General features: G+C 35.4%; 1 protein-coding gene across 1 annotated transcript; it reads left to right on the forward strand.

Moving 5' to 3' along the window:
• The first annotated feature begins 729 nt into the window (after window positions 1-729).
• On the forward strand, window positions 730-3,577 carry LOC113303576 (probable strigolactone esterase DAD2). Its single transcript, XM_026552620.1, has 2 exons — window positions 730-1,197; window positions 2,842-3,577. Exons 1-2 carry the CDS (start codon window positions 809-811, stop codon window positions 3,338-3,340), a joined length of 888 nt encoding a protein of 295 aa, XP_026408405.1. The 5' UTR covers window positions 730-808; the 3' UTR covers window positions 3,341-3,577.
• The last annotated feature ends 8,274 nt before the right edge of the window (window positions 3,578-11,851 follow it).

The following is an 11,851-nucleotide window of genomic DNA, read 5'->3' on the forward strand; positions in this document are numbered from 1 at the left end:
GAGCAATAATCAATGGAGAAATACGTAGTTCACACCTAATCCACACCGAAAGTAGCTACTTAGCTAGCTATAGCTAGAACAAATTTATTTTTTATACTTTCTTAAATGTTTATATGCGTCAAATAGGTTTTTGAGTTTTGAACTCAAGCTAGCTTGATCAACTTTCTGGCAACAACTCGAGTTTTGAACTTCCGGTAAAACATAACACCATCTACATAAGTGGATTTTGTTGCAAGTGCAGGATGCGTAGATTTTGAAGGATATTTAAATAATGTTTCCCTGATACAAAAGTGGAGTGGTGAAAAGTTTTATTCCCATAAAAATGAATGGAAAACCAATTCCTTTATAATTTCTTCCCTATGCATGGGCAAGCGACAACAATTGCTTCTCACCTGTTGTTATTGCTTCCACTTGTGTAAGTGTTATTTACACTTTCACGTACAAAATCCTCTATATTTGGCGTTTCACTCGTATTTTGCCTCCATAGAATGGGATCTAAAATAAGAACGTCATGGTCATGGATAGTAGACTTCCCCCGTTTTTCCATCAGTTATTGAGATCATTTATAAGATTTTCTACGGTATCTCTCTTCTTGTGAGTGATGAATTATTGTGAAACTTTTACTTTCCAGATAAATATCACTATTAAGTCTTAATTAAGTATATCCTATCTTAATCAAACTCTCCTTTCTCATCTTTAAATAGACATCCCATTAACCATCACAACTAACAAAAACCACCACTACTATTACCCCCTTCTTCCCTCCTCTCTCTCTTCACTTATTCCCTTCTTTCTCTTCAATTCAACCATGGTAGCAGTGTTACCACTAACCCATTCAGCATCCATGAACGCAAAAATCATAGGTTCTGGCGAAGACACCATAATTTTTGCTCATGGTTTTGGAACTGATCAATCCATTTGGGATAAGACTATACCGTTTTTCACTAAACGCTATAGAGTTTTACTCTTCGACTGGTGTTTCTCGGGCTCGATACCAGAACCAAATCATTTATTTGATCCGGTGAAGCATTCGTCGTTCGATGGTTTCGCTAATGATCTTATCGATCTTTTGGATGAAATTGGATTGAAATCATCAGTGTTTGTTGGACACTCTATGTCGGGTATGATCGGATGTTTGGCCTCAATTCAAAGACCTGATTTGTTCAAGAGGCTTATACTTCTTGGCGCTTCTCCTAGGTATATTACTAATCTTGCCATACTTCTTGTTTTTACTCATAATTTTTTGTTTCAAAATTGCACTTATTCTTTAACTCTAGTTGCCGTATCTTCTTGTTAATTTATATTTCCGCAGAACGGTGAATCCTGTTGTTCATCAATCTAATAACAAGTTGGATTTTTTTTTTTTTTTTTGCGACTTTGGAAAATTAATTTTGCAACGTGATTGAAATCTTGGTTTTTCTCCCGCGGAACCTCTTTAAGGACAGCTTTAAATTACTCCAAAGCCGTAGGCTAGTAAGATGACTAATACTGGTCATACAGACAATGGCTAGATTTCAACAGATTGATTATAGTCATGCACAAATTAATTAATTTTGATTAGCTTTACGCAATTTGGCCTCAAGTTGATTCAATCATAGGGAGAGTAAGGATTACGCAAATTGTCCCGACCGGTTCCTCAACAATCTGCAGATAAATATCTATTCCTTGCTAGGCTGTAACGCTGTTTGCAGTTGGGGATACATCTAATACTTTTCTATCCAAAAGTTTAGTACTAATTCATGGTTCGTACCAGTAGCAGTGTCAAAATGATTAGCGTTTTCAACAAAAAAATTTAGATGGCGTATTTCCCTTAAAAAATATATATATAGATAGTGTATTTCTGTTAAAAAAAAGGAAGTGCTAGAAAATCACCAATGTCCACTACAAAACAAAAGGTTTGTTGGGACGGCTAAAAAGCGTCCCAAGAGGTCCAAATCCGTCCCAAGAAGATATTAGTGACGTTTTTCTGACCGTCACTAATACTATTTGGTCGTCATTTCTTTTAGGGACGATCATATCATTGTCTTAATTTAAAAATTTGATTACTAATAGGGACGAGTATTCCATGAGCGTTCCAAATAACCCTCTTTAGGGACGGTTTTGAAAAAACAGCATGTCACTAAAAGCTACTTATTTTATAGTGGTCGGAGCGTTATTAGTTATTACGGAAGTGTAAGTCGGGTGTTCATCATCGACACACATAAACTAGTGGTCTTTACATATGGTAGAGGGCCTAGCAGCATTAATTAATTGTTCGTTGTTTATTCGTTTTTAGTCTCAAGAGAATCATGATAGGTCCCCATCGATTTGCTCTAGAAATTTTTAGGGCCATGCAAAAACAAAAAACATACTCCCTCCAAAAACAAAAAACATACTCCCGAAAAACGCTTTCTCCCCCAAAAAAACATAGTCGGGAGTATAATAACGCTTTCTTCCCCAAAAAAACATTTTTGTCCCTTGTACTCAGTAATCAAAACTCAACCATTGACTTGATTGTAAAAAGAGCTTCCTTTAAACAAAAATTACCATTGAGTGTGTTTTAAGGTCTGATAATTTCCTTTAAGCAAAAATTACCATTAAGTTTGTTTTAAGATCTGATAATGTACAAAGCAAATGTCAACTTGTTGAAAGGTAACTTGATAAAATAGCATTCTTCAACACTTTTAGATCAGTCAAAAAAATAAAATAAAATCAAAACATTAAAGATTTCATGCGTAAATATTAACATTCAACTACTTATTATCTTGTTAAACATACATCAGAAGACTAATATTTTTTGTTTGTTTATTTATGTTTAATAGAAGAAGCGGAACATTAATTATTTATTCACACTTGTTTTAGGTACATTAACTGTGAAGATTATGAAGGAGGGTTCGAGGAAACACAAATCGAAGACATCTTCGTAAACATTGAGTCGAATTTTCATGGATGGGCTTCATATTTCGCAACAGTGGTGGTGGATGCAAATGATCCAGTTGCAGTAGACAAGTTTGAGAAATGTCTAGCGAGTAGCAAGCCTGAAATTATACTTTCACTTGCCAAAACAGTTTTCTTAAGTGATCATCGAGATATACTTGAGAAAGTTGATCAAGTTCCATGCACAATATTTCAGATGACAAATGATATCGTTGTACCGATGTCAGTCGCCTACCATATGCAAAAGCAAATCAAAGCGGAATCCACAGTTGAAGTTATTGAAGCTGATGGACATTTCCCTCAACTTACTCATACTAATGTGTTTGTTGATACTCTTGACAGAGTCTTGGAACCTAATGATGAATCATCCGATAGTGATGAGATGATTAGTTTGGATAGTGAAATGGTTAATGTTGTTGCTTAATTATCTAGGTTCATTAAATTACATGTACGTACAACCTAGTGTGTGATATATAGGGAAGTCGGTATATGTAGGTCGGAATATACTCCAGTTTGTGTTTGGTTTGTTTTAAGGTGCCTTAAAGGTTTGCTTTGGTTTATGTTGTTTGTAACTACTAGTACATCTTCCAAGTATCATGTCTTTGTCAATATTAAAGCGAATAATGTATGAAATGATGATTACCCGTTGCGACGACTGATTGGATCGAATAATTATGAAAATTCATATATGCATCATTTCTTTGTCTTAGGGAGTCGCAAGAAACTGAGAATAAGCTATTTGTTCTGTCAATTTTCGCAGGGCTTCTGTTCGGAGGCTTCCCAACAAAACTCATGTTTCATAAGGTTTCTTACTGTGAGCCTATGTTGTATTAGGCGTAACTAGAAAAAGGAAATCAACCTGTACAAAGAAATAAACCAAGCAACTAAGAAAGGAAATCCAATATTAAGAAGCGTACTAGCACTAGGAAATAAAGAACTCATGTCTGGAATGTTCTAAAAACCAATACATGTAAGATGCACTAATAAGGTAATATTTCCTTTTTTTTGTGATTTATATTTTGCTCGCACTCTGGTTTGGAAGTCGCGAAATTCTATAAATATGTACAGAAATCTCATAACTGGACACACACACAAAAAAAAAGAAGAACTTCCTTCTCCTCTCCTCCCTCTGCTCTGGTATTCTAAATTTCTAATTAACCATGGTGAAAAGAAAGACTGATGTTATCATACAGTGTCTAGAAGAACAGAACCCCCCACCCCCAGAACAAAGAATTGAAAACAAAACAGGGTATATTCAAATCAATGTAACGAAGCATCTGAAGCAGACTATACGTTATCCAGATGATGTAGAACTATTAAATTCAGGATAAGTTATGCCCTTCTCATTAGATATTCAAGATATTTATACATCAATATGACTTGGTCAGCACGATACAAGACTTGTAGAATACGAGAACTCTTCCTAATATAACTCGTAACAAACTTAAAATAGAGTATGTTTCATAATACCCTCCCTCAAGATGGAGCATGGAGATCATAAATGACCATCTTGGACAAAAGAAACTAAAACTGAGTTTTCCCTAATGCCTTTGTGAAGATATCAACCAATTGCACCGTTATAGGAATATAGGAGAGTGATATAATCTTGCGTATGATGGCATCTCTGACAAGATGACAGTCCACTTCAATATGTTTTGTTCGCTCATGAAATACTGGATTCTGAGCAATGTATAGTGCCGATTGGCTATCACAAAATAGATTCATCCCATGCATATGGTGAACTCCCAAATCACCAAGTAACTGTTTCAACCACTTCAACTCACATGTTACTGCTGCCATAGATCTATATTCTGCCTCTGCTGAGGAACGAGAGATTGTATGCTGTTTTTTAGTCTTCCAAGACACAGGAGAAAAACCAAGAAGAACAAACCAATCAGTTAATAAACGTCTAGTTAATGGACAACTCGCCCAATCTGAATCACACCATCCTTTTAAACTAATACCACTATCAGAGCGCAGCAAAATTCCTTTTCCTGGATTCTTCTTCAAATATTTTACAACACGAAGCGCTGCTTCCCAATGTTCGACTCTTGGTTGTTGCATAAGTTGTGATAAAATATGCACTGAGTAAGCAAGATATGGTCTTGTGGCCGACAAATAAATCAAACGACCTACCAGTTTTCTATATTTTTCCACATCACCAAGTACAGCTCCTTTCGCCAATGCTAGTTGATGATTCATTTCCATTGGAAACTCTGCAAGTTTTGTATCCAATAGTCATGTTTCCATGATAATATCCAATGCATATTTTCTTTGGCATATGTAGAAACCTTGTTTACTACGAGCCACTTCTAAACCTAAGAAATATTTCAACTTTCCCAGATCCTTAATCTTGAAACATTGTCCCAAGTAAGTTTTAAACTTCTGAAGTTCAACTAGATCATTGCCTGCCACAATCAGATCATCTACATAAACTAAGACATTCAACTGCATTTTTCCTTTTGTCATAGTAAAAAGAGAATAATCTGAATATGACTGTTTGAAGCCATAATTCTTCAAAGCTGTTGATAACTTTGCAAACCAACATCTAGGCGCCTGTTTTAGGCCATATAATGATTTCTTCATTCTACAAACCATATTAGAATTTCCTTTGGAAAATCCCGGAGGTATCTTCATATACACTTCTTCCTCCAGATCACCATGAAGAAATGCATTATGGACATCCATTTGATGCACTTCCCAATTCTTAACTGCTGCAACAGCTGGAAAAGTACGAACTGTTGTCATCTTTTCCACCAGTGCAAAGGTCTCATTATAATCCAATCCTTCAACTTGATGATTCCCAAATATGACCAATCTTGCTTTGAGACGTATCAAATTCCCATTTTCATCATGCTTCTCAGTGTAAATCCATTTACTTCCTAATACCTTCTTACCTGGTGGCAATTCCCATGTTCCTCTAGAGCCTTTATTTCTTCGGCCATGGATTTTTTCCATCCTGGATGCTTCATAGCTTCTTTGAAGTTCTTAGGCGCATTTCCAGCTGTTATAGCTGCAAGAAAATTTCTATCTGCCACAGAAAAACGATCACAACTAACATAATATGTCAAAGGATAAGGTGTACCCGAGGAAGATGATTGTGTAGGTTGAGTGGAAGGTGGACTATTTTCTCGTACAGTATGCGTCACAAAACCTTTGAGTCTGCTAGAAGGAATTTTCTGACGTTTCCCTTTACCCATCTCACTTCTATTATCTTCCACAACTCCAGCTGACGTATCACCAGAGAGAGCATCATGTATACTCTCCTTAGGATGTTCTTGAACACCTCCTTCTAATTATTCTGCTTCATATTCAATATCAAGCTGTGGTTCTTCATTACTTTGTTGTTGTTGTAGCTCAAACGGTTTATATCCAATATCTTCACTAGGTAACTGTACTTCTTCTCTATCCTCATCATCACTCCAACATACTTTATTATTGGATGGATCAATATTATTTGACTGCCCAATATTTTCCATCATGTATGAAAACTGGTGTTCATAAAATTCCACATCTCTTGACACGATAAATTATTTTGTGTCTAAGTCATAAACTTTCCATGCCTTCTTACCAAATGGATAACCAAGAAATACACATCTTCTTCCATGACTTGCAAACTTATCTCCTTTACTGTTTTGATTATGTACATAACACAAACACCCGAACACTTTCAACTGATCATATGGTGGCTGCTTTCCAAACAGAATTTCATATGGAGTCTTGTTATCAAGTAAAGGTGTTGGTGTTCGATTTATCAAGTATGCCGCAGTTAATGCACACTGACCCCAGAACTGTATTGGTAAATTAGATTGAAATCTCAAAGCTCTTGCAACATTCATTATATGCTGGTGTTTTCTCTCAACTCTCCCATTTTGTTGGGGCGTACCAACACAAGATGTCTCAAATATTATCCCATTAGTCTTAAAATATCCACGCAAAGTATTAAGTTCTGTTCCATTATCACTTCTAACATGTTTGATTTCCTTGCTAAACTGACGTTTAATGAGAGCAATGAAATTAAGAAATACCATTTCAACTTTAGTTTTAGATTTGATCAAATAAATCCACACACCTCTTAAAAATCATCAACTATTGTTAAAAAATAATGAACTCCACAAGACGAAGGTGTCTTGTAAGGCCCCCATAAATCCAAATGAACCAACTCAAATATACATCCGGCTTTATTCTGACTATTAGGAAAACTACTTCTACGATGTTTTGCTCGTGGAAAAATATCACAAGCATTATTATTCTTCTTAGATAACGAACTCACAGCAGGTATCTTTTTCAATACTTTTTCTGAAGGATGTCCCAATCTTTGATGCCACAGCTCGTACGAATCCCCACTAACTGCAAGCACTTTTACTGGAGGTACACCACGAAACAGATATAATCCACCTTGTATCTCACCCACTCCAATCACCTTCCTCGTCAACTGGTCCTGTATAAGACATAAACTGTTAGTACATTGCACAACACAAGCTATCTCAGCGATCATCTGTGTGACCGAGATTAAGTTGCAAGTTATCTGAGGTACATAAAGCACATTATCAAGTTTTAAACCACCAGGAAGAATCACAGTTCCAATTTTATCAGAGTTCGCATACTTTCCATCTGGAAAACCTACTGAGCATGCCTTAATATCTTTTACTTCATCATGTCATCTATATTACATGTGACATGATTCGTAGCTCCTGTATCTGCAATCCAGGAAGCCCGATGTTGTTTACCTTCTAGTTGAATTTTTGGTTTGTTTAAACTCAAAAACTCAAGTACTTATTGAAGTTGAGCTGCTGTCACACCAGTCAAGCCAGCTCCATCTATAGATGTCGTATTTGACTGCTGAGCTGCTGGTATATTCAAGTTATTTGCACGAACAGGATTGGTGATGCCATATCCTCTGCCAACTCTGCCAGATGCAAAACCACCTCGACCTCTACCACTAGCTCTTCCACCTCTGCCATATCCTCTACCACTACGAGGTTTGTCTCCCCACCATTCAGGATAACCAATTATTTGATAACACCCATCATCACAGTGTCCCTCTCGATTACAATGCCTGCAAAACTTTGAAGCATCATAAGTATTTGTGGTTTCTTTTTGTTCAGGTTGTACCTTAAAATCCATAACGTTTTCCTGTACGTCTTTAGATAGAAGCACATCTCCCATTCTCAACCGTTCGGAGTTAACTATCGTCTGGTACACATCATCTATTGATGGTAAAGGATCTCTTGCTAATAATTGTTCACGTAGTGACCCATACACACTATCTAAACCAATCAAAAAATAATGAAGATAATATTTTTCTCTCAAAGTAGTCACCTGACTTGCAATATCACAGGTGCAATGACCACACTTACATTGTGGTATTTTCATATATGCCACCAGGTCACCCCACAACTTGTTTAGTCTTCCAAAATAAACAACTACATTTTCAGATTTACTTTGTTTACACTCACTCAAAGATAATTTTATTTGACAGATTCTTGTACCACTTACCACACATGGCTCGATGCCATGTTAAATTCACGATAAGTTCTGCCTTTCTCATTAGATATTCAAGATATTTATACATCAATATGACTTGGTCAGCACGACACAAGAATTGCAGAATACGAGAAATCTTCCTAATATAACTCGTAATAAACTTAAAATAGAGTATGTTTCCTAATAAGAACCACTACCCGTCCATGGAGACCCTGAATTCGATAGCGCTCTAGAGGATGATCAAATCAAAAAATTGTGTTTGCGTGACAATGCATTAAGCCTAGTATCTGATATGCTTTGTGGGTTGGATGTTCCTTCAGACAGAGTCGTCCGAAAGAAGATTTCACGGTTTGTTGTTGAGACTGCTAAGGAAGCTATTACAAATACTTAACCTATGAAATGGTTTTTCGTTTATGTATATCTAGAAGTTAATACTGAAGAATTTATTACCAAGGATAGTGATGGTAACGACGTTGATGATGGGGATGATACAACAAGTGAAGACGAAGATACAGACACGACAAGTGACGAAGAAACAACAAGTGATGGCGAAGACATGCCAAGTGACGGAGAACGGAAAAATAATAAGCGCCGACGAAGATTTTGATAGGCCAAGGGACGGAGAACGTACGTGATGAACAAATAATAAGTGATGATGGCCGTCTTAGATAGGAATGATTTTTTGGGGACCATGGTTTTTTTTGGGGACCATGGTTTTATTTTGGGTAAAGACATTAGAAGTAAATCTAGGTCACCCCTTATCTTGATATTTATATTAATACCTAAATTACCTTCCTGATTAATTTTGGGTAATGATTAATTAGTGTTAATAATAGTTAGTGTAATGATTAGTGAGATGATTAAGTTAAAGATAATTAGTGAGATTAAAAAATCAGATGGTTTTTTTTTTAAAAGAAGTAGAATTATTGAGAGAGTAAAGTTAGAGAAGATGAAGAAGGAAAACATGAAAAACGATGGATTTTACCAATCACAACCGGAGGAAGGGTATTTGGGTACCCAGGTATGCTTCAAACTTAGATAATGTTGGTTGAATTGCTCCAAATTTTCAAAAAAATGTAAATTTTTAGATTAGATTGGTGCTTGTTCGGTTACCTTATGTGAAGAACAGGTTACCAAACTCATCTGAAAGTGTAGTTCGGTTACTTCTTCCAAACACGCAAGTTACCGAACTCGCTCTTTAATAGAGGTTTTAGTCGTTCGGTAAACAGACATGTTACCGAACTTTGTTTATAGGATTTACAGAATAATGTTCGGTTGGTTCGCAAACTTTAATCCAACATCATATCTAACCGAACTCCACATGTATGCAACTAGTGAAGAGTTCGGTTTGTTAGGATTTTTTACGAACAAACCGAACAGAGTAGGCAAAGTTCGGTTAAATCATAACTCAACATAGTGAAAAAAAATAACACAGTTCGGTTACATTTTTTTTTATGGGTAGAGTTCGGTTACTAACTAGTTTTAGAATTTTTTGCGAACCAACCGAACACAATATATTGGTTTTAAATGAGGAGTTCGGTTAAAACTATTTTTTGCGAACCAACCGAACACAATATATTGGTTTTCAATGAGGAGTTCGGTTAAAACTATTTTTTGCGAACCAACCGAACTCCGAGTTCGGTTACGAAAAAATAAATTCGTGATAACCGAAGTGTTCTTCATGTTCTTGGTTTCAGAATTTTCGGTTACAAATTTTTTTTTTTTTTAACTATTCCTAACCGAACATGCCACTTTAACTTCCATTTAAACCATATTTTGATCATTTCTACTCAATTTACCCAATCATTTGATGATTTCTACTCAATTTACCTTATCAAAAAACGAATTAAAAACGATTGATGGGTTTTTCAATCGAACGAGGAACCTCAATGAAAGAGAGAAGAAGAAGAGAATATTTTTTTTCAAAACTAAAAAATTTCGATTCCCCTCCAATTTTGATTTTGATTTTAGTTAATAGATTCATTTGGATTAGATATATATGATTAGATTTATATAGTTATTAGGTTAGTTTTAATTTAAATTAAAGTAAAGGGTAAATTTGTATTTACCTAACTTTAGAATACTCCTTATAAGTATAGGGAGGTCGGTCTAATAAGACCATGGTCCCCCAAAAAAAACCATGGTCCCAAAAAATCGATCTTAGATAGGCGGATGCGTAGAGCCCCAAATTACTGGGGGCCCAATGCTTTATTTTTATGTATTTTTTTTTATTTTGATTATTATGGTCAAACTGTGACACTTATAAATGTTATCAAGCGTTTTGCGACAGCTATTCACTTCATAAAATTGATACAGTTATAAATGCATCTAAATACCATGTAACACCTATAAGGGCCACTAATGTCTTAATTTTGTGAAATCAATAACCCATTTTGGGGGTATTTTATGACAAGTTACATGCTTATACCCCACAACTTAACCAAAAAATCTGAAAAAAATTGGGTCGGCCACATAGATGGGTTCCCAATTATTGATTTATCTCTCCTAAACTAAAATTCTTCCTGAATTGGTGACCCACAAAAAAGTCCCATATTTTCAATCCGTCTAGGACACCCTAATTGTAAAGTTGGTAGTTGCGTACGAAAATCAAAAAGTTGATACATCAAGGTCAGTCGCGGAGTTGTCGCTAAGTCCATACGAAATCCAAAAGTTGGTGCATCAAGGTCAGCAATCAATGGATTAAAACGAAACAGTTATTCTTATGAGAGCGGTGGTGATGATCATACAAAGAGAAATGATTATATTGATGATACTAATACTTGTGTTACTACCCAAATAAGGCTAGTAAGATACTAATAAGACCAAACAGACAATTGATAGATTTCAACATATTGATTGTAGTCATGCAAAAATTGCTTAATTTTGATTAGATTTACGCAAGTTGGCTTCAAGTTTATTCAATTTTCGGAGAGTAAGGATTACGCAAATAATCTTGGTTGTTTCCTCAACAATTTGCAAATGACTATCTATTTCCTGTTATGGGGGGATAACATCAGTCCCTTTTAATCGTCTAATACTTCTCTATCCAAAAAAAATTACTCCGATTCATGTTTCATAATCAGTATTGTCAAAATTATTAACGTTTTTAACAAAAACTATACATTTTTACTCACAAGAGAATCAGGATGATTCCCCATTGTTTTGCTCTAGAAATTTTTAGGACCACGCAAAAACAAAAATCATATAATAACGTTTTCTTCCCAAAAAAAGTAAATTTTTTTTTGTCCCTCGTACTCAATAGCCAAAGGTGAACCATTGACTTGATTGTAAAAAGAGCTTCCTTCAAGCAAAAATTATCGTTAATTGTGTTTAAAGGTGTGATAATGTACAAATCAAATATGAACTTGTTGAAAGGTAATTTGATAAAATAGCATCCTTCTTCGCTTTTAGATCAGTCAAAAAAAATTAAAATATTGAAGATTCCATG

This window comes from Papaver somniferum, chromosome 8 (genome assembly GCF_003573695.1).
Source record: "Papaver somniferum cultivar HN1 chromosome 8, ASM357369v1, whole genome shotgun sequence".
NCBI classification, from domain to species: Eukaryota; Viridiplantae; Streptophyta; class Magnoliopsida; order Ranunculales; family Papaveraceae; genus Papaver; species Papaver somniferum.